Genomic DNA, 23477 nt, shown 5'->3' with positions numbered 1-23477 from the left:
GCAGTATTCACTAGTCGTTAACTATTTATCGTACTCTGGAAGCGAATGGACAAACCGGGGTCTGTCGGAAGGCACGCTAATAATCTCCTCGCCCATGCGTTCATTGGTATTCTTTAGCGATTGGAAAAGGCATGATGTCACACACCTAATATGCAACTCATTTTTAATTCAATTTGATCTTTTGTTTTTGGAGCGTTTTCCTCGTCAAGATAAGGTGCACAAGCTTTAACTGTTAGCTCAGGCAGAGACGTATATTCTTGAGCGTTTTTTTTTCGTTAATCTAACACCCTTTATTGCTTTTAAAGGGATGTAAACCTCATTTTGAGGTGAAGGATCCCTTTTAAAATCCTCATTAATTCTCACAGTGAAGCAGAAGAATGAGCTACAGTTAGTGTGGTGTGTGAGGTAAATCCAGACCTGATTTTTAACCACTTATTCAGTTTAGTTCTGCGCCCTGTGTTGACGGGACGAATAACGGATGCAGTTTAAAACCAATAAATCGAAAGGATGACAGCGTTCTAATAATCACTAATAATAATAATAATAATAATATTTCTTGCAATACATCAGCTTCTATGTACTGTACTTAGCAGCATGCGTTTTTGTGGAACAAAGAGCGTACGTCGCCACTGGTACTTTTGGCGCACTAGCAATTTATGGGTAAATGAAAAAAAAAGTGTTCATCCATCTTGTTTTTATGAATTTTATAATAATCTATACAATAATTGTAAATAAAAGAAACTCAATGTCTTTGTTCATTTAATACTATGCAAAACGTCGAGCTTTTTTCTGATTGTTTCTCATCTACCCTAGAGTGTGTTGCTGGAATGTTTGTGGTCTCAAAGTCGGTAAAACCAAGAAGAAGAAAAAAAAAAACACAGTACAAATACTACTAATAATTGTGATGTAAATGATTTTTCTAGCCTGAGAACATGACTCTTGTTGCTTCACTGTCCGCACCACCATTCCAGACAGGAGCGCAAGTGACATGAACGGAAAAACACGAAAAAAACAAGCACTTAATAAATTCCCCGAGGAGCATGAACCAGTGTCCGTGAGCCGTGTGTGTGATGTTTCGTCTGTTTTTCGGCTGCAGATAAAGAGCTTCAGTGTGTTGTGATTGATTTCTTGGTTATATAAGCCAAAACTGTATCCAAATGCCAATGAAATGCCACTCTCTTAAAGAAATAGTTCACCTAAAATAGCGTACAGCATATGCACATCATGTATTCCCCTACCGATTAACTTCTGGTTAACTTTTCTAATATTATAAAGTTCCTTCAACAGCATTGATGTAGTGATGTAATCGAAATTTAATTAGTTAAAGCATTCCTTTAGATATTTAAGTGTAAAACGAGATGAAATGTGCTTCGTCAGGATCAGCAGGCGAGCGCAGAAACTCCATTGAAGATACTGGAGTGAAATAAATGCTCATATTTTAGTTTAATGCAGTGCTTCCTGGACATTCTGAGACCCACTTTATATCGTATATCAATCAGGCAGTGAAGATCAGTGATTATTAAAGAAAACAGACCTTAACACTTTATAACAGTTCACCGGCAGAGCTTTAACTGGGTTACTAAAAATTAAAAGTCCTCCTGTGTGCATATACCCTATTGAAAATGACCCCATAATTTACTCACCCTCAAGCCATCTTCTGTGTGTTTGACTTTCGGTAACACTTTGAGTAATAATTCACATTATTTACATCTATTATTAACATATGAGCTGTTTATTAGCACTTATAAAGCATCTTATTTTATATCACTAATACCTAAACTCAACCACTCCCTTGCTAACTATTAATAAGCAGCTAATTAATAGTTTATTGAGCTAAAAGTCTTAGTTAATGGTTTGTTAACTGCATGAAGAGTACAGTAAGATACATTAAGAATCCAGACGAACACAGTCAGGAAGTTTTAAATATTATCCGCACTCTTCCATGCTTTATAATGGTGTTGGATGATAGTGACTTTTATTTTGAAGCTTTCAAAAGTACTTAAAGTCCCCATGAACTGGAAATGGTGACCACTTTTACTTTTTTTTCCCGTATTGTGATGCATAATTTTTCTTTTTTTGGCTGAACTATTCCTTTAAAATAGATAGTTGGGGATCATTTACACTACCGAACAAAAGTCTTGTTGCCTATCCAAGTTTTAGGAGCAGCAAACAATAACTTGACTTCTAGTTGATCGTTTGTTATCAGAAGTGGCTTATATGAAAGGCAAAGGCCTCTAGATTACGAGGCCCATGGGTGAGAAATCATGATGAAATATGACAGTTACATTTAGCGACCATTGGGAAACCTTGAACGTGATTCTGAAGTGGAGAAATGTCTAAATGATATTAGAAATACAGCTCAGAAATAGTAAATCTCTAGATCTGGAACTCAAAAATCAACTAAACATTGACTCAATACCTGATGAATGAAATACTGAACACATATTCAGTTTATATTGAGAAATTCTTATGGGTTATTTCCAAAACATGAAGTTTGGAGATGTATTTTAACAATAATGTTATGATTTTAATCAATAATATGATTTTTTTTGTTTATATTTAGTTTTATCGATTTTGTTGTTTTGATTAATCAATCAGTCAGCCAATTAATCTATCATACAGCCAATCATTCAATTTGTCAATAATTTAGCCAATCAAACAGGTAAACAATCTATCAGTGAAATAATTTAGACAACCGATCAATTAGTCAACCTATTAATCAAACAGCCAATCAATCAGTCAGCCTATTAATCAATCAAACAGCCAATCAATCAGTCATCCTATTAATCAATCAATCAAACATTTAATCAGTCAACCAATTGAAGAGTCAATCTGTCGATAATCTGGCCAATCAATCAGTCAAATAATCAATCTATCAGTGAAATAAATCAGACAACCAGTCAGTCAGCCTGTAAAACAATCAAACAACCATCTCTTAAGCTGTCAATAATTCAGCCAATCAATCAGTCTATCAGGGAATTAAATCAGGTAATCTATTAATCAAATAGCTAATCAATCAGTCTGTTAAAAATTAAGCCAGTCAGTCAGTCAAATAATCTATCAGTGAAATAAATCAGACAACCAATCAGTCAGCCTGTTAATCAATCAAACAACCAATGATCCAATTTGTCCATACTTCAGCCAGTGAAACGGTTAAACAATCAATCTATCAGTTAAATTATTTAGACAACCAGTCAGTCAGTTAATCAAGCTTTCAATAATTTAGCCAGTCAGTCAGTCTATCAGTAAAATAAATCAACCAATCAATCAAGCAGCCAATCAATCAGTCAATAATTCAGCCAGTCAAACAATCAATCTAGCAGTGAAATAAACCAGACAACCAATCAGTCAGCCAATCAATCAGTCTGTCAACAATTTAGCCAATTAATCAATCAACCTGTAAAATCAACCAATAAGTCAGCCAATCAACCAATCAGTCAGCCAATCAATCAATCAAACGGCCAATCAATCAGTTTGTAAAAATAATTAGCCAATTAATCAATCAATCTGTAAAATCAACCAATAAGTCAGCCAATCAATCAATCAATCAATCAATCAATCAATCAATCAATCAATCAATCAATCAATCAATCAATCAATCAATCAAACAGCCAATCAATTAACCAGCCTCTCAAAAATTCAGCCAATCAAACAATCAATCTGTTAAATCAACCAATCAGTCAGCTAATCAATCAATCAATCAATCAAACAGCCAATAAATCAGTTTGTCAAAAATTCAGCCAACCAAACAATCAATCTGTGAAATTAGACAACCAATCAGTCAGCCAATTAATCAAACAACCAATCAATATATTTGTCAATAATTCAGCCAATCACAGTCAATCAATCAGTGAATAAATCAGAAAACCAATCAGTTAGCTTATTATTCAATCAAACAGCCAATCAGTCAGTCAGCCAATTAAGCAATCAAACCCCCAATCAGTCAGCCAGTTAATTAAACACCCAATAAATCAATCTGTCAATAATTCAGCCAATCAATCAATCGGTGAAATAAATCAGACAACCAATCAGTCAGCCAATTAATCAATCAAACAGCCAATCATTATGTCAATAATTCAGTCTATCAGGGAAATAAGTCAAACAGTCAATCGGTTAATCAATCAGTTTTAACTGGACTTGTAAATAATTATTAAAGATAAAAAGCTTTTTTTCTGAGATTATTGATGATTGAATTTTATAATATTAATAATATATATTATTACACTGTATGTGTAAAACAACACAGCACACACTCACATTTCACATCAAAATCAGTGTGTGTGTGTGTGTGTGTGTGTGTGTGTGTGTGTGTGTGTGTGTGTGTGTGTGTGTGTGTGTGTGTGTGTGTGTGTGTGTGTGTGTGTGTGTGTGTGTGTGTGCGCAGCAGAGGGCAGTGTGGAGCATCACTTCACTCACACCAACACACTCTGAACAGCAGAGTTAAAGCTCAGTGTGTGTGGAGGTACAACTGAACTGATTGCTTGAATTAAATGACTGATCCACTGAAAGAGTAAAGTAAGAGAGTACTGTTCACTTCAGCTCATTATACTTGCCTTAAATATGATGCACATGCCGTAAACTCAACAGGTCTGTGTAAGTGAGAGGAGGCTGTATTTTAATATACTGCACACAAACATTTTGCTGAACCGTTTTATTTTTCAGCTAAAGAAGACCGTGCGGGTTTCCTTCTCCGCCATTAGCTTTCGCTGGTTATGCTGCAATGCATTCTGAGATACCACACCTCTTCAACTCTCGAAGCATCCTTGGCCAAAGGGGCGGAGCAAGTACACATCCGGGAATTTTATCTGCACTTGGCAAGATGTGAACTTTGAAGTGGAACAGAACTGGCAAAGTTTGATGACGTTTCACGAGGACACAAGAGCGCAAGTACAGACAAGAACGCATATCGAGAAACAGCCTAGTCTGAGGTAGTGGGCGGGGCTAACACACTTAACCACGCCCCTCCAGCTGTCAGTTATGACATCAACCAGAAATGGTGAGCAGGTGGAGTCTGTTAAGTTGTAATAACTCTCTCCAAACCCATTTTCTAAATGACACGCCTACATCCAATCACGTCGCAGTACAAAAAACAAGCCACGCCCACTGTATTCTCATTTAATATTTAAATTCACTGCATCACAATACGATAAAACAGTCGCAGCTTCCGCTTCATGTGGACTTTAAGATATGAAAACTATTAGTTGAGGATGTTTTCATGTCTAGTGATCCAAGCTCATCAGTGAATTGCACACTACCTACCCATGAATGACCTCGGGTGCTAGAGTGCAGATTGAGACGCTCTCTTAGCCTTCCCATCATGCCATGCGTTTGACCTTTGCCGCCTTTATCATTGATGCGGAGCTGTCCTACAAACCGTTTAGTGTTTGCACAACTGAAGGAAACGCTAGTAAAGCTGTCAGAACGCACTAAAAGTCCGGCTCTGAATGAAAAGTATGAACCGGGAGTCTCTCCACGTCATTAGCATGCGGCGACGAGTCTGTCTCTGCTGATGAATATTGAGCGGGCTCCCACAGATTAATGCAGAATGAATTCAAGTCCATGCACAGAGCGATTTCCCCGAAGAATGGCCCTTTATCCGGGCCTGCTTGAATCATGCTGCTTTCCCTTTTGCAGAATGGAGGCAGAAGTAATTGACAGTCCTTTAGAAAGTGCCAACACTAGTGCTTTTCTGGACGGGATTGATACAGAAATTACATCGCCCTGGGGTCTTTAAAGGCTGGGCTGGAAAATGCGGGCCTTTAGTAATTGTTCTAATGAGATCAGCATACCTATGGTTCCTGTTAGGCAAGACCCGTTTGTAGGAATGACATGGGAAACTCGGAGAACGCCCAACAGATCCCTCCTTCCCTCCCTCCCTCGCTGCCTTCAGTGCGCACTACGCCAGCACACACCATCAAATAACATTTACTTTGTTTTAATCATCTGTGGTAAAGGGTCAGTAGCACACGTTTTGTAGAGAGTAGGGACACAGTGAGGGAAGATTACTAGCAACATATATACAACTAGTAAATACTGTAGTGTTTTTGAGCCAGGAAACTGTATATATTTTAGTATATACAACTCATTTGTTAATACATGCTCCACCAGCATACTGTAGAATGAACTGTAGTGATAAACTGTAATAAATACTGTAGTGTACTTTAGATTAATTACAGTAAACTGTGGTCAATTGTAGTGTAATATACCTTATAGTTGTATAAAACTACTGTATTTGGTCATATATTACTGTAGTTGTTGTGTTACCATAGCAACTGTAGAATCCCTTCAACATATTAATTATTATAGTTGTTGTTACCATAGCAACTGTAGAATCATGTCACAAGATTAATTACTATAGTTGTTGTGTTACCATAGCAACTGTAGAATCACGTCACCAGAATAATTGCTATAGTTGTTGTGTTACCATAGCAACCATAGTGTGTCGACAGATCAATTACTATAGTTGTTGTGTTTCCATAGCAACTGTAGAATCACATTAACATATTAATTATTATAGTTGTTGTTACCATAGCAACAGTAGAATCACCACAACAGATTATTACAACAGTTTTTGTGTTACCATAGCAACCGTAGAATCACAACAGATGAATTACTAGTTGTTGTGTCACCATAGCAGCTGTAGAATGACCACAACAGAATAATTACTATATTTGTTGTGTTACCATAGCAACTATAGAATAACGCCAACAGATTAGTTACTATATTTGTTGTGTTACCATAGCAACTATATAATCACGCTAACAGAATAATTACTATAGTTGCTTCGTTACCAAAGCGACTGTAGAATCACTACAACAGATTAAAAAAGGGATACAGCTGCAGCCAGAAGTTAACAAGAGTTATTTATATTATTTACACAAATTCTCATTAATTGTATTTTATAAATGTCTACCCTAAAACGAACCATCAAAGTAATGCAAAAACAGTAATTATGATAAGAATGTAATTAGTAATGATTGGATGATGCTATATAGATGCGAGTGTCCGCAGCTGTATCCCATTTAGACTTGACCCGTTGTTTTAAAACGTTCGGTTCAGTTTCCTATGGGAGATGACTAGGAATAACAAATGGCAGAAAACGGTCAAAATACTAGCTCTACAAGCAAGTGTGTTCATGACTATACACAAAAAGTTGAATAATACAATAAGAAAGTATCAATCAATAATTATCAATGAAAGTGAATGAGAGCGGAAGTTAAGTCTAAAGGCAGCGCCCGCTCGCTCGTAAGGTCAATATGTGAGCGTGTGTGTGTTATTGAGTGTATCTGTGCTGCCATCAGAAAACAATAATGAGTGAAGCTCCTGCTGGGTTAATTAAATGATCAAACCTGCAGGGAAACTTCAGTCTCATGAGGAAAGAGAAACACGGCAGCTGATGCCCAGACCACCTGCTGAACTCAAGCTGCCATTAACACACACACACACACTCACAATTTTATGTATGTGAGATATATTGTTACCCCCCCCCTGAATTATTAGACCGCTTGTTTATTTTTTCCCCAATTTCTGTTTAACGGAGAGCAGATTTCTTCAAGACAATTCTAATCATAATAGTGTTCATAACTCATCTCTAATAACTGATTTATTTCATCTTTGTCATGATGACAGTAAATAATATTAGACTAGATATTCTTCAAGAGACTTCTGTACAGCTTAAAGGGACATTTAAAGGCTTCACTGTACCTAGGGTAACTAGGCAGGTTAGGGAAATTAGGCAAGTTATTATATATAGATGGTTTGTGTCGACTATTGAAAAAATATAGCAAAAAAAGGGGCTAATAATATTGACCTTAAAATGGTGATTAAAAAATTAAAAACCGCTTTTATTCTAGCCGAAATAAAACAAATAAGACTTTCTCCAGAAGAAAAAATATTTTTAGACATTTTTTTAAACATTTCCTTGCTCTGTTAAACATCATTCGTGAAATATAAAAAAAAAAAAAAAATATATATATATATATATATATATATATATATATATATATATATACTGTATATCGTCACCTTAGAATTATAAGGTTCTGACATTTTTGTCAAAATTGAGTTATTGACATTCTTATTAAATGACAACTTATTTACATCATGGGATGTTTTTTGTTTTTGTTAGTTTTTCACATTTTAAGACTTTTTATTTGAAAAACAAATATTACACACTTACTGTTTGTTATATGGAATGCAGATACAACCTTATGATTCCAAGCTGAATATATATATATATATATATATATATATATATATATATATATATATATATATATATATATATATATATATATATATATATATATATATATAGGCTAAATCACAACAGCATTGCTATATGGCTGATTCTGTAGAAATCTCCAAAGTAAACCTTCTATTATTTAAAAAAAAAAAAATCAATATTAATAATAATAACAAATGATGTAAAGTTTGCTCTAAAAATATATTGTTTGTCTGTTTATTTAGGGATATTATGAAATTAACCCTTGTATGTACTGTTGAGGATGTTTTAATCCACTCTGTGCTGATATTTGGCCACAATTTTATTTATTTCTATTTTTTTTTTGACAGAACAAACCACTGTTATACAATGACTTGCCTAATTACTAGGGCCAGACTGAATCTGCTGAAATTTTTTTTTGTTTGTTTTTTTGCTATTTTGCGCAGAAAAAAATCTGCAGATTTATGCAGAAAGATTTTGGGAGTATCATAACAGATTTAATGTATGACATAAAAAATAATACCTTTGTTAATTTTATTTAATATTTACTAAGCAAATCCAATTAGATCCACTTTTTGGTAAGCAAAGTCTCTCGTGTAATATTTCTCATATTAAGTCTCATATAAAGGCAGATGATAATACTTTACAAACCGTATTGTAAATAAATCAAATTAAAATTTTCATATTAGTCAATAATATTTCTAAAATTAATTTAAAGAAATATAAATTTAATATGAATTTACACACAAGTAAATAAATTGGCTCAATGATGGGCTGGAAATCTGTGTGCAGATTCCGTGTGGGCCAACTAATTACCCTAACTTTACCCTAATTACCCTAGTTAAGCCTTTAAATGTCACTTTAAACTGAATACTAGTGTCTTGAAGAATATCTAGTGTTAGAGCCATAAACAGCACTAGAGATTTGTCTGTAATATTATATTATTTGTATTGGGATACAAAGTTAGTGCTTATTGATACAGTATTTAATATTATTATTTGTGATATTATAATATGTGCTTGACATTTCATGTGTTCAGTAATGTTATACGTCATATGGATGCGTAAGCATCAGGAAAAAAGGATTAGAAAGAAGGAAGGGGCTTGATGATAGACAGTCTTTTGACCATTCTAAAACCATATTTATTTTGAAGCTTGATAAAGTGTACATAGTTCTTTTGTTTGTATTTTGATTATTGTTGTTCTCGACAAACGAAAAGTAAACTGTTGCATAGCAAGTTTTTGGTTTTGCGCGTCAAATCCTTTGTGCCGAGCCTCTATGGAAATGGTGAAGAACCTGAAGAAATAGATCGCCATTACATCTAGTCTAATATTATTTACTGTCATCATGACAAAGAGAAAATAAATCAGTTATTAGAGATGAGTTATGAACACCATTATGATTAGAAATGTGCTGAAGAAAGCTTCTCCATTCCACAGAAATTGGGGGTAGTGGAATTCACGTTTAATAGCAGGGCTACTAATTCTGACTTCAGCTGTATGTATATAATAAAGCGTATGATTCTTGAGCTGCAGGATCTTTCTGAACAGCCCGAGCGAACACACAAGCTGCAATTCTTCTCTGTCCTGAACAAAAAAGCAAACCTGACCCCAAATCTCCATAGAGACTCTGTGCCGTGTTTGTGTTGCTCAACCTTGTTTTCAACCCGGAGTCTTTCCAAAGTCTTCAAAGAGGCTGCTTGTGATGCTGAGCGCGAGGCAGCTTTTATGCATCACGTCGCGGTGATATATGTGTGTTTTCCGTCCATCCCTTTCACAGGCCTCCCTTACTCAATGAGCGAAGGGTACGTCCAGATTGGGATTGTCCCTGATTGCATGCGAGTGTGGGACACAAGTTTATAGTGGAGGACGTCTTCACTTCTCAGTGTTCTCAGTGGTGCACAGGTCACGCGCTAATGATTCTGCTCTACACAATGTATTTGAACACAATTACAGTAAAAGCACTCAGATCTCCTTCAATTTTTCACTCTGTTATATTGCAGTTATTTGCTAAACTCATTTAAATTAATTTCTTCCTCATTAATGTCCTCACAGCGGCCCATATTGACAGAAAAACACTGAAATATCACATGGTCCTCAGTATTCAGAGCCTTCGCCGTGACACTTTCCTCAGGTGCTGATCATCCTTGAGATGGTTCTACTCTTTCATTTGAGTCCAGCTGTGTTTGATTACACTGATTGGACTTGATTGGCCACACACCTGTCTATATAAGACCTTACAGCTCACAATGCATGTCAGAGCACATGACAATCATGAGGTCAGAGGAACTGCCTGAAGAGCTCAGAGACAGAAGTGTGGCAAGGCACAGATCTAGCCGAGGTTGCAAAACAATTCTGCTGCACTGAAGCTTAGAGCACAGTGGGTTCTATAATCCTTAAATGGATGATCAGAAGCCTTCCTAGAGCTTGCCGTCTGGCTAAACTGAGCTATCGGAGGAGGAAAGCCTTGGAGAGAGAGGTAACCCAAAGATCACTGAGGATGAGCTCCAGAGATGCAGTTGAAAGATGGGAGAAAGCTGTAAAGGGGTCACCAATCTCGGTCCTGGAGGTCTGCTGCCCTGCAGGGTTTAGCTCCAACTTGCCTCAACACACCTGCCCGGGTGTTTCAAGTATACCTAAGACCTTGATTAGCTTGTTCAGGTGTGTTTAATTAGAGTTGGAGCTAAAATCTGCAGGACACTGGAACTCCAGGTGCAAGTTTGGTGATCCCTGCTGTAGAGAGTCAACCATCACTGCAGCCCTCCACCAGTCGGGGCTTTATGTTAGATCATGTTAGATTAATGAATCTGCCTCATAGCTGTTTCTAAAAGCAGATATATTAGGTATTAGATTTCTTCATATTTGTTATTTAAAGGCCAAAAGACAGCCGTTGGGAGACTGAAGCACTGTTTGAGAGCATCAAAAACAGTGAAACAGCGCCTCCTGGAGGACGAGCACATCACACACTCCTCTGATTAAACACAGTTCACACATATGAACATTTAATCACTATTTACTCTGAAATCTAAAATAAATCAAACTTAAATAAAAATAAATAAAATATAAATAAACCAATAATAAATATATATAAATGAATATGTAAAATATAAAAATATAAATGAATAAAAAATAAACTATGAATATAAATAAATTATAAAATATGAATGAATGAATAATTAAATAAAAAATAAATGAATGAATAAAGTGAATTAGACTATAAAAAACAAATAAATAAAATATAAAAATATAATTAAATAAACATAAAAATATGTAACTTAAATAAAAATAAAGGAATGAATAAAAATGTAAATAAATGAATTATTACATTAAATATAAATATATAAATAGATGAATTAATAAAATTTAAATAAATGAATAATTAAATTACATATAAATATATAAATGAATATAAAATTATAAAATATAGAATATAAAAATATATAAATGAGTGAATAAAAATGAATGAATAGAATTTAAAAATAATACATCAATAAATATAAATAAATAAAATCTAAAATAATTAAAATCTAAATTAAAAATAAATAAGTAAAATATAAATGAATGAATGAATAAATAATGAATAAACCAATAGCATAAATGAATGAATGAATAAATGAATGAACGAATAAACAGAATATAAAAATAAATAAATATAGATTAATATACTTATATTAATATGTACAAATAAATATTAATATATATTAATATAATTACATAAACAAAATATAACTATTTAATGAAATAAATTAATAAAAAATGCATAAAGAAAAAATAAAATATAGAAATATAAATGAATAAACATAAATAAATAAATAAATACGAGCTTTTGAATAATAGCTTGTATATTACGTTACAAAACTGCAGATATCCGCTGATCGTGTCTGAATGAAGGCCCGGCCAGCGTCTTAGGTGGCCTTTCTTTATGCAGCTCCTGCTTCATTCAACTTAAAATGACAACTGACCCTTAATTGAGGAGCGTATAGTGAACAGGTCAGTGTTTTCCATGCTGCCCAGAACAGCCTGCAGTTCCTCCTGTTCACTACAAATGTGTTTGTGTGTGTGTGTGTGAGTCTTTACACTGCATGCAGAATCACTGTTTCACAATTACCCCGAGCAGTTTTATTGAATAAAAAAACACTGAATGCATTAAATTCACAACAATAACAGCAACAAGGTTCAGCATTTCAATGCAAAACGAGATCTGACCTGCCATAATATCTGTGTGATGAGATTTAAAGGGGTAGTTCACGCAAAGAATGAACATTTACTCCCTTTTCCTCAAGGGGTTGCAGACCTTTATGAGTTTCTTTATTCTGTTGAACAGAGATATAACAATTATATTATAATTATTATTATATAGTAACAGGTTTTGTTAGACTTACCTTAATGTTTGAGACATTAAAAAAACAGCTTTATTACCAGCACAGGCTCATTCTGAAAGCGTAGCCCTGTATACATTTCTGGAGATCGCAAATTATGTAGCCAGAGGAAGGTATGGCTGCATTTCGCCTTTAAAACCTTAAAACTTTAAAACCTTTTCCACTGTTACTACTTTGTTCAGCTTCCCACGTATTTCGGCGGACTTGAGACTCAGAGCGGAGTTGACCGTGATGACGGGGTTTGAGTCCGGAGAAGAAAAGTTCCAGAAAGCAGGTAAAACAAAAGGCAACAAACAAAATAAGCAAGTAAATAACAGGGTGAGAATGTGATAAGATCTGAAAACATGGTAAAAATTAGGCGGCTGCGAGGGCTTTTCTTTTTCTGCATTGCTCTGGAAAACACTGTCGGTTGGGTTTAGGGAAGGAGGAGGGTGGGGCGATCGGTCAGTCAGTCAGTCAGTCAGTTAGTCGACAGTGGCCTCTAGTGGATTTACGTGAGAACAGCAGGCATGAATGGCGCTCGCAAGAGAAATTTGAGATCTGTAAAAGTGTACACAGCCGCCTCTGGTGTATTCACGAAAACAAAAACTGCGACAACAATAAAACCCTCCTGGGATGTATTTGGCGCTCTCCAGAAATGTATACAGGGGTACATATTCAGAGTGATTCTGGGTTGATTATTACACTTCACTTAAATATCTCATTAAACTTCCTATTTATGAGTTGATCAATGATTAGTTTGTGATAACTATTATAAAAAATACTATAAACAATTTTAAAATGTTGTTTGCATTTTTTGTCATCCAGATAAAGGTTAATTTCGCACATCATCTATCTTCACTTTTTTTTAATATATATAATTAATATTTATAAATTTATCATTTCATATCTATAAGTTAATAATTCATAATAGGATTTTATGTACTAATAATAGTGGCAAATACTCCGATTCAATTAAATTAAGGCTGACACGGTGGCTCAGTGGTTAGCACTGTGGTCTCACAGCAAGAAGGTTGCTGGTTCGAGTCCCGGTTGGCTCAGTTGGCGTTTCTGTGAGGAGTTTGCATGTTCTCCTTGTGTTCGCGTTTCCCCCACAGTCCAAAGACATGCGGTACAGGTGTATTGGGTGGGCTAAATTAGTGTATGAGTAAATTAGTGTAAAAGTGGAAATGGGTGTGTATGGATGTTTCCCTGAGATGGGTTGCAGCTGGAAGGGTATCTGCTGCGTAAAACATGTGCTGGATAAGTTGGCGGTTCATTCCGCTGTGGCGACCCTAGATTAATAAAGTGACTAAGCCGACAAGAAAATGAATGAATGAATGAATGAATGTTGTTGTTTTGTATGTATGTTGTAGTACAGTTGTAGTGTGTGTATGTATGCTTCTCTCCCTCACTCTGTCTGTGTGTGTGTGTGTGTGTGTGTGTGTGTGTGTGTGTGAGAGAGAGTGTGTGTGTCCAGTGAGAGGCGGTGGAGATCAGATTGAGATCACAGCAGTAGATCTGCTCACTGCCTCAGTCACAGCTCTGTGACATCCTTCCTTCAGGGATTTCCACTTTTATTCTTTTTCTCTTCTTCTTTTCTTCCGTCACTCGGGTCCGGACTGAAGCGGCCGGTGACCGGGTGTCTGAGGAGCTTCACTGACACACACAACCGGTAAGAGAACCGACTTTGTGGAGCTGAGTAAATTTCACTCCTGGAGAGATCTGCTTCTCTGTCAGGTAAACAAACGCTAAACCTGAGCGCGCGCGCGGGATTATAATACGCGTCCAACAGAGATATAAGATACTTTATCGAGATAAAGTTTCTACATTCACACATTTGCACTTTCTCCTTATTATTATTTCAGAAAAGTAATAAATCTAAATAGTAAAATCAAATTAGCAGCCAATGACTATCAAAGTATTATACGTTGAGCTCATTTTGTTTTGAAGTCATATTTACACGGCCGAGCGTGTCACAGGCTGTCACTGTTCAGAAATGAACACAGCACCTTTTTTAATGCACTTAATCATATATATTGAGCTGTTTAAACTCACTATTGCGTCTAGAAGGAATGATTTGTGAATATGCATGTGCTTTTTAACTTTCTCCTATTTTAACTATAAAGCGCACTGAGAGCGATCAAAACACAGGAGCATAACAGTAAAATCTGAAATATATGCGAGTTACCATAATGTTTGTATTTCACACATATTAAGTGGCCTGTACATGTGCATCTTAAAACAATGCGCTTTACATATTTATTTTCAAGCATATCGGAATTGCAAATATGTTCAAATGCATTAGCTATGATTTTATATTAATGTCAATAATATGTGGTCATATACAGTGTGTATTCTGTGTGGTGACGTCGCTGATGTTATAAGCAGGTGTTCTGCTCCATATGGCGCTCCAGCTGATAATGGAACGTTCTGGCAACGTTAGGAAAACATTAGCTCTTAAATGTTTTAAATATATCACTATCACGTTGTTTAATCTGCTGTGGTAATTATTTCATGCAAAACTTTACTAAAGTATAGGGAATACTAGAATATGCTGTAGCATTTGCTAACTAAAGATTGCAAATGCAATAATATACATAGTGTATTATATATACATTATAATACACTATATACAGTATAATACACTATGCTGCAGTATGGTTCAAAAACACTGTGGCATTTACAATAAATTACTAAAATTTATTTTAATCATATGTGTCCAGCTGAAGGAAAAAAAAAACAACTTCCGAGAACATTTACCCTAAAACACTAGGTCTTCATTTTTATTTATTTACAATCATTATGGGAATGTGAGTGCTAGATGGACAGATATATGGATGGATGGATGGATGGATGGATAATTTAGGTGGACACATGCTGTAGATAGATATATGGATGCATACATAGATGGATACTATAAATAGATGGATGGATGGACGGATATTGTAGATGGATACTATACATAGATAGATATATGGATGCGTGCATGGATAGACAGACAGACAAACAGATGGTTGAATGGATAGATGCATGCATGGATGGATACGCTTAGATAAATGGATGGATGGATGGATGGATGGATAAATGGACGGAAAGATGGATATATACTATTGATATATAGATATATGGATGCATGCATGGATAGATAGACAGACAGACAAACAGATGGTTGAATGGATAGATGCATGCATGGATGGATGTGATAGATAGATAGATAGATAGACAGATAAATATATAGATAGATAGATAGATAGATAGATAGATAGATAGATAGATAGATAGATAGATAGATAGATGGAAAGATAGACTGATGGATACTATAGATTGATATATGGATGCATGCATGCATGGAAAGATAGATGGATGGATGGTTTCATGCATAGATGAATATCTATCTATCTATCTATCTATCTATCTATCTATCTATCTATCTATCTATCTATCTATCTATCTATCTATCTATCTATCTATCTATCTATCTATCTATCTATCTATCTATCTATCTATCTATCTATCTATCTATCTATCTATCTATTTATCCATCCATCCATCCATCACGATTTAGATACATAGATTGTCTGATGGCTCATGTTGCACATGTTCTCCATGTGTTTCAGGCTGCTGCACGTCATGACAGCCGAAAAGTCCATCCCCATAATAAATGGAAAAGCAGAGGAAAGCATGGACCCCGAATCGGCTAACCCCAGCGTAGTGCGCAGCAACGATAAGAAGGTGGTGAACGAGAGAGGACAGTGGAATAATAAGGTGGAGTTTGTGCTGTCAGTGGCCGGAGAGATTATCGGCCTCGGAAACGTCTGGAGATTCCCATATCTGTGTTACAAGAACGGTGGAGGTAGGAGACGATGCACATTCACATTCACTCCACTGACTCCTGACACGCGCGGATGGAGGTTTCTTGACCTTCATGGCAGATGTGAAGGAGCACACTGTATTTCTGTGAGCCCTTTGTAGACGTCACTCTGTTTAAGCACTTTGTCTTTTTCCACTCATGCTATTAACTGTGCTTAGCTATGCTAGATTGGTGGCAGTAAATGAACCACAGTATTGAAGGGAACATCTACACTTTACAGAATGTTGGGTTGTTGTAACCCTGCATTGGGTCAAATATGAGATATGATAGGTGAATGGATGGATAATGTAAATAGATGGAGAGATGAATACTATTAATAGATAAATGGATGGATGGATACTGAAGATAGATAGATAGATTGATAGATAGATAGATAGATAGATAGATAGATAGATAGATAGATAGATAGATAGACAGATAGATAGATAGATAGATAGATAGATAGATAGATAGATAGATAGATAGATAGATAGATAGATAGATAGATAGATAGATAGAAAGATAGATGGATGGATGGATGGATGGATGGATGGATGTATGGATAGATGGATAGATAGATAGATAGATTGATAGATAGATAGATAGATAGATAGATAGATAGATAGATGGATGGATGGACGGACGGACGGACGGACGGACGGACGGACGGACGGACGGACGGACAGACAGACAGACAGATAGATAGATAGATAGATAGATATATAGATAGATAGATAGATAGATAGATGGGTAGATAGATAGATAGATGGATGGATGGATGGATGGATGGATAGATAAATAGATAGGTAGATAGATAGATAGATAGATAGATAGATAGATAGATAGATAGATAGATAGATAGATAGATGGATGGATGGATGGATGGATGGACGGACGGACGGACGGACGGACGGACGGACGGACGGACGGACGGACGGACGGACGGACGGACGGACGGACGGACGGACGGACGGACGGACGGACGGACGGACGGACGGACGGACAGACAGACAGACAGTCAGACAGACAGATATATAGATAGATAGATAGATAGATAGATAGATAGATAGATAGATAGATAGATAGATAGATAGATAGATAGATAGATAGATAGATAGATAGATAGATAGATAGATAGATAGATAGATAGATAGATCTTTAAGGGAACATCTACATTTCACAAAATGCTGGGTTGTTGTAATCCAGCGTTGGGTCAAATATGGGCCAATGTTGGGTTAGTTTTTGTATTTTAAATTTGAATGATACTTTTTAATCCAGTGGTTCAGGTTGACCATGTTTTACCCAACGTTGGGTTTCAACAACCCAGTTTTTTTAAATGTATGAAGCTGCAGAATATATGCTTATGTAGCACAGCTATTCCAACGTTTATCTGACGTTAGGAGTTTGACTTGCTGTACAAGGCCACACATTTTAACCCAGTGGTTAGGTTTGTCCATATTTGGTCCAGCATTTGGAAACAACCCACCCAGCATTTTCCAGAGTGCTTCATACTGTATGTCTAATTGTATTCAGATATGACCTGCACAAATCAAACAAACCCTCTAAAAATGCTGGGTTGTTGTAACCCAATATTGTGTCAAATATGGGCAAAATGGCGTAGATGTAATTTAAGATTAATTGAAAACATATATATTCCAAAGTTGGGTTTGTCCATATTTGACCCAACATTGAGTAAAATATATATACTGTATTCCAACATTGAGTTCTGTAATTGGCTAGTCATAACCCAATGCTGGGTCAAATATGACCAACCCAAATTTTATTTGGGTTACAACAAGCCATGCATTGTAGGGCGTACTTATCGTTAGTTCGAGTTAGACAATAAAATAATCAGGATTTATGGTTTTCTTGTTAACACACACACACACACACACACACTGATTCTTTGGTTTGTTGGGTCAGGCTACACTCTAATGCACAAACTGCTGTAACCCAATGCACAAACCCAATGTTGGGTTAATTTGTAAAACTACATTTAAATGAATGACTCTTTTTTTATCTCAATGGTTGGGTTTGTCCATATTTTACCCAAAATTGGGTTGCGACAACCCAGCATTTTTAGGATGTACCTATTATTAGTTTGAGTTAGACAATAAAATAATCAGGCTTTATGATTTTCTTTTGGTTGTTGGGTCAGGCTACACTCTAAAAGTGCTGTCATGTCATAACTCAATGTTGGGTCAAATATGGGCAATACAGTGTAGATCTAATTTAAATTTAATTGGAAACATATATATATATATATATATATATATATATATATATATATATATATATATATATATATATATATATATATATATATATATATATATATATATATCAATGTTTCAACATTGGGTACACTACAACCTAGCATTTTTAGAGAGGAATCTATTCTAGTATTCTGTTATTGGCTAGTCATAACCCAATGCTGGGTCAAATATGACCAACCCACATTTTTAATTGGGGTTACAACAAGCCCGCATTGTAGGGCGTACTTATCGTTAGTTCGAGTTAGACAATAAAATAATCAGGATTTATGGTTTTCTTGTTAACACACACACACACACACACACACACTCTGATTCTTTGGTTTGTTGGGTCAGGCTACACTCTAATGCACAAACTGCTGTAACCCAATGCACAAACCCAATGTTGGGTTTATTTGTAAAACTACATTTAAATGACTCTTTTTTTATCTCAAGGGTTGGGTTTGTCCATATTTGACCCAAAATTGGGTTATGACAACCCAGCATTTTTAGGATGTACCTATAATTAGTTTGAGTTAGACAATAACATGATCAAGTTTTAAGATTTTCTTCTGATTCTATTGGTTTGTTGGGTCGGGCTACACTTAAAAAATGCTGGGTTGTTGTAACCCATTTTTGGGTCACATAAAAACAAACCCAATGTTAAGTTAATTTGTGAAACTACTCTACATTTAAATCAATGTTTTTATCTCATTGGTTGGCCTAGTCCATATTTGACCCAACATTGGGTCACGACAACCCAGCATTTTGAGGGTGTACCTACAGTATCATCAGTTTGAGTTAGACAATACCAAGATCAGGTTTTAGGACTCTCTTCTGATTATTTTGGATGTTGGGTCAGGCTACACTGTAAAATGCTGTCATGTCACAGCTCAGTGTTGGGTCAAATTTGGCCAATGCTGGAATATTTTATTTTCAATTATATTTAAATTACACACTCTACTGTTGGGTATATCTGAGAGTTGTAACTTTATGTGTGTGTTTTAGGCGCTTTCTTTGTGCCGTACGTCATCTTCTTTGTCTGCTGTGGGATCCCAGTCTTCTTCCTGGAAACAGCATTAGGTCAGTTCACCAGTGAAGGAGGCATCACGTGTTGGAGAAAAGTCTGCCCACTGTTTGAAGGTAAGACCTAGTCCACTGTAGCTTATTTTAAGAGCCTACCCACATAGCAAAATATCTCTGGCCCAGGTCTGGCCCACAGAACCAGCTGTTGCTTGGCCCACATTCCGCAGTGAACTACGGTACATGACTGGAACAAGTCTGGCTTCCAAACAAGGGCCAAACATGGACCATATCTGGCCCAAGTTAACAACCCATAATTGGGCCAGAACTGGGCCAGATATGTTGATGTGTCAAGACGGCAAGGGAATTGATAAACCCATGAAGCATTGCCTTTTATGTGCGCTGTGGGTGTGCTTTTTCTCGAATCGACCTGATTGTAGATTTCTTTCCCCTTTATTCAAAAATAATAAAGATGTATTTTAAATGTGGGTCAAATTTGCATGGCCCACAAATCCATTATTAGCATCTGGGCCAAATACTACATTTAATATCTGGCCCAAGTATTATGTGCGTCCTTGAAGACGGTGGCATCTCTGCCAAACCCGGGTCATGTTCGGCCCACATGCTGTATGCCAGTGCCGGATGAATGCCTGCTGTGCCAGCTTTATGCCAAATTTGGGCCAGAATTCTTTGCTAGCTGGGTATTTGATCACAACTGCATGCTCATTTGTTGTGCTAAACATGCATATGCAGTGAATGAGGATGCAAAAATGCATACGTTCCAATTGTATTGTTTATGTGTCGTCTTACAGGCATTGGATATGCGACCCAAGTCATTGAAGCACACTTGAATGTGTATTATGTGGTAATATTGGCGTGGGCTATTTTCTACCTGTTCAACTGCTTTACAACAGAGCTGCCCTGGGCTTCATGTGGCCACTATTGGAACACAGGTTGGTGCATTTGAGCATTCAAAAAAGCTTATTAAGAACCAACCACTTTTGGTTAACACTTTAGTTTAAGTTCCAGTTCTCACTTTTATCTAGTGGTTCATTATCTGCCTATTATTAGGATGTTGGCTTTTTATTAGTACCTATGATTTTTCTGTATCCCTAATCCCACCCGATGACTATCACCTTAATAACTATTAATAAGCAGCACATTTGCTGAGCTAAAAGTGGTAGTTATTGATTTGTTCATAGTGAAAATAGTACCTTAAAAAAAGTGTGACCAAACGTTTAAATGCATGAACGAAAAACTGACGAAATGTTTTTAACACCCGCTTTCTAGAAAACTGTGTGGATTTTAACAATGAAAGCATTGCCAACTTCACCAACCCATATTCCACATCACCAGTCATGGAGTTTTGGGAGTGAGTATAATAATTCAGACTGTTCACACATGCATAATATTGTCCGTCTTTCTGGGAACATCAATATTTGGCAGGCAGACTCTGGGATCACCATTGGAGAAATTAATATGCGCAGGGACACACTGGCTTTCCAGGCTACTTCTGGCACAGATTATGCGCAGAGCAATTGACCACTGTTTACGGTCCATGGAAATCCATAACCTTTTTCTCTGATAATTTGTCATTCTTTTTGCAATGCCGTTGTCAACAAGCATCAAAAGGGCACTCGCACAGCTAGGAATGGTATGGACACAAATTTGGCCACAGAAAGCGTGCTTATTTCACAGAGTTTCATATTCATGGCCAAATACAGAGGAAGCAGTCAAGTGCTAGCGGTCAGACAGTTCTCAAAGAATGGCGAAGGTTTGCTCAAAGGGGGCATGGCTTAGGCGGTGGATTTCACCCAAGAACATGTCAAAGATGATAAATGGCAGTGCGAGAAACAGAATCACGACTTTCCTTTTGCCATCTTGCAGTTCAATGCGTCATCAAGCGGTCAATGTTAAACAAAACTTCAGACCACCTAAAAGTTGAGACAAATAGTTGGGACAAATAGTCTCCTGGAAGTCAGAGTCTCTCAGAATTTTGATGGAGACCATTGTTGAGCAACCATTGTGCACTTTCGGTTTTGGTTACATCAGCTATAGACAGGGTTAGGATTAGTAGAATAGGTTTACATGTACATATAGTTTACTTTACGAATAGTCAGTAAATTTAGGAAAATCAAAATGAAGTGTTAGCTAGTCCAATTTAGTTCAAACTCTGCTCACATGATTCTTGCGTGTCTTTGGAGAACAAACAGTTTGCATTATCCCTGTGTCTGGACAGCAAAATACAGCTCTGGCCTTGTACCCACAATCTATTGCGTTATGAGGGCCTGTGACAGTCCATTGCGTCACCAGAAGTCAATATAAAACAAAACTTCAGACCACCTAAAAGTCGGGACAAATAGTCTGCTGGAAGTCAGAGCCTCTCAGAATTTTAATGGAGATCATTGTTGTGAAACCATCGTGCGCTTTTGGTTTTGGTTACACTAACTATCGTCATAGTGTTAGATAGTTATGGTTAGAATTAGTGGAATAAGTTAACATGTACTCTACTTATAGTCAATAAGTTTTGGGAAAATCAAAATCAGGTTTTAGCTAGTGCAATTTAGTCCAAACATTGTGCTCTTTGTGAGGATGGGTTTCATTTTGATGGCCCCCTTCGGACATTATGTTTTGCAAATGTATCAACTGACTGTCATTGTAGTGTTAAAAGTTCAGGGTTATGATTAGTAAAATAAGTGCACATGTACTGTACTTATAGACTTGTAGTCAACAGATTGAGGTTTTTGGAAAATCAAAATTCAGTGTTAGCTAGGTTCCTAGTCTAATTAAGTCCAAACAATCCCTGCTCAAATCAAACTTGTATTGTAGTTCTCAATCCTGGTCCTCATGTATGCTCCACACCCACCCCCGCCTTCCACTTTGTGAGTCATATATGTTCTTCTTTCTGCTTCAGATGTTTGTTCAATTCAACGGTAAATGCCTACACTTCACATGATATTCTGCCATGATTCCAGTGTGAAGGAAGTGTGTTCAACTTTAAGGGTACCTCACCAGCATGGACCACGTCACACTTTGACCTACACTTTATCGTAGGGATGTAGGGATGAAAGGGATGGTAAGAGAACAGTGGGATAAAGGGAAGTAAGCGGATAAACAGTGAACAGGTAGGTAGGTTAATCGGGCGTCCTACAAAGACTGATAATCAGAGTGGGGGTTCCGTCTTTAATATTTTTGTAGAGTAAATGAACCCTCCAATTTAACCTGGGAGGGAAGAAAGGGTTATAAGGATTGTTAATGGAAAGCAAGGAAATAGAGAGAGGGAGGGTGGGTTCGAGAATATGAGAACAACAGTGCTAAAAGGCTGGTCTGCCCTAATAAGTGTTAGGGAGTAGGGGATTGGTTAAGGAGACAAAGTGAGGTGTGGTTCCGCTGTCAATCCTTTGTTAACAAGTTACCTCCATTAAAGTGTGCAAGAAGTAACTTTTATGCATGACGGTGGTTAGACACCCCTCACAATTAGTTTAGTCTTAGGATGCTTCAAACACATACCTGTCATCCCTCATGGTTTTACCAGTATTCTACTATATTTTACCACTTTATTCCCCTATCATTTGCCATTAAAATAGTTTCCCATTTGTTATCCATATATTCAGCTGACTTAATAAACTGCTAAACTGCACTGAAAGTTTCAGTTGATTTTCTATATTAACACGCTGATGAGAGATTTGCCTCGCTTTAATTTTGGACCTAAACTTTGTGCAAGACTTGGCTTACCTTTAGTAAACAAGCAATATAACAGGTATATGC

The 23477-nt window shown here is 36.4% G+C and overlaps 1 protein-coding gene across 1 annotated transcript in view; it reads left to right on the top strand.

Moving 5' to 3' along the window:
• Nucleotides 1-14079: 14079 nt before the first annotated feature.
• Nucleotides 14080-23477, top strand: part of slc6a11b (solute carrier family 6 member 11b) — a 46409-nt gene continuing 37011 nt past the window's right edge. The window contains exons 1-5 of the mRNA XM_087273007.1: nucleotides 14080-14256; nucleotides 16202-16437; nucleotides 19695-19829; nucleotides 20522-20662; nucleotides 21000-21081. Coding sequence (XP_087129133.1) covers nucleotides 16215-16437; nucleotides 19695-19829; nucleotides 20522-20662; nucleotides 21000-21081 — 581 coding nt within the window. The 5' untranslated portion in view covers nucleotides 14080-14256; nucleotides 16202-16214. The remainder of the gene's footprint in view (nucleotides 14257-16201; nucleotides 16438-19694; nucleotides 19830-20521; nucleotides 20663-20999; nucleotides 21082-23477) is intronic.

Source organism: Danio rerio, chromosome 11 (assembly GCF_052040795.2).
Source record: "Danio rerio strain M-AB ecotype USA chromosome 11, GRCz13ab, whole genome shotgun sequence".
Lineage (NCBI taxonomy): Eukaryota > Metazoa > Chordata > Actinopteri > Cypriniformes > Danionidae > Danio > Danio rerio.
Note: the sequence above shows the minus strand (reverse complement) of the source record. Positions and strands in the feature narration are given on the sequence as shown.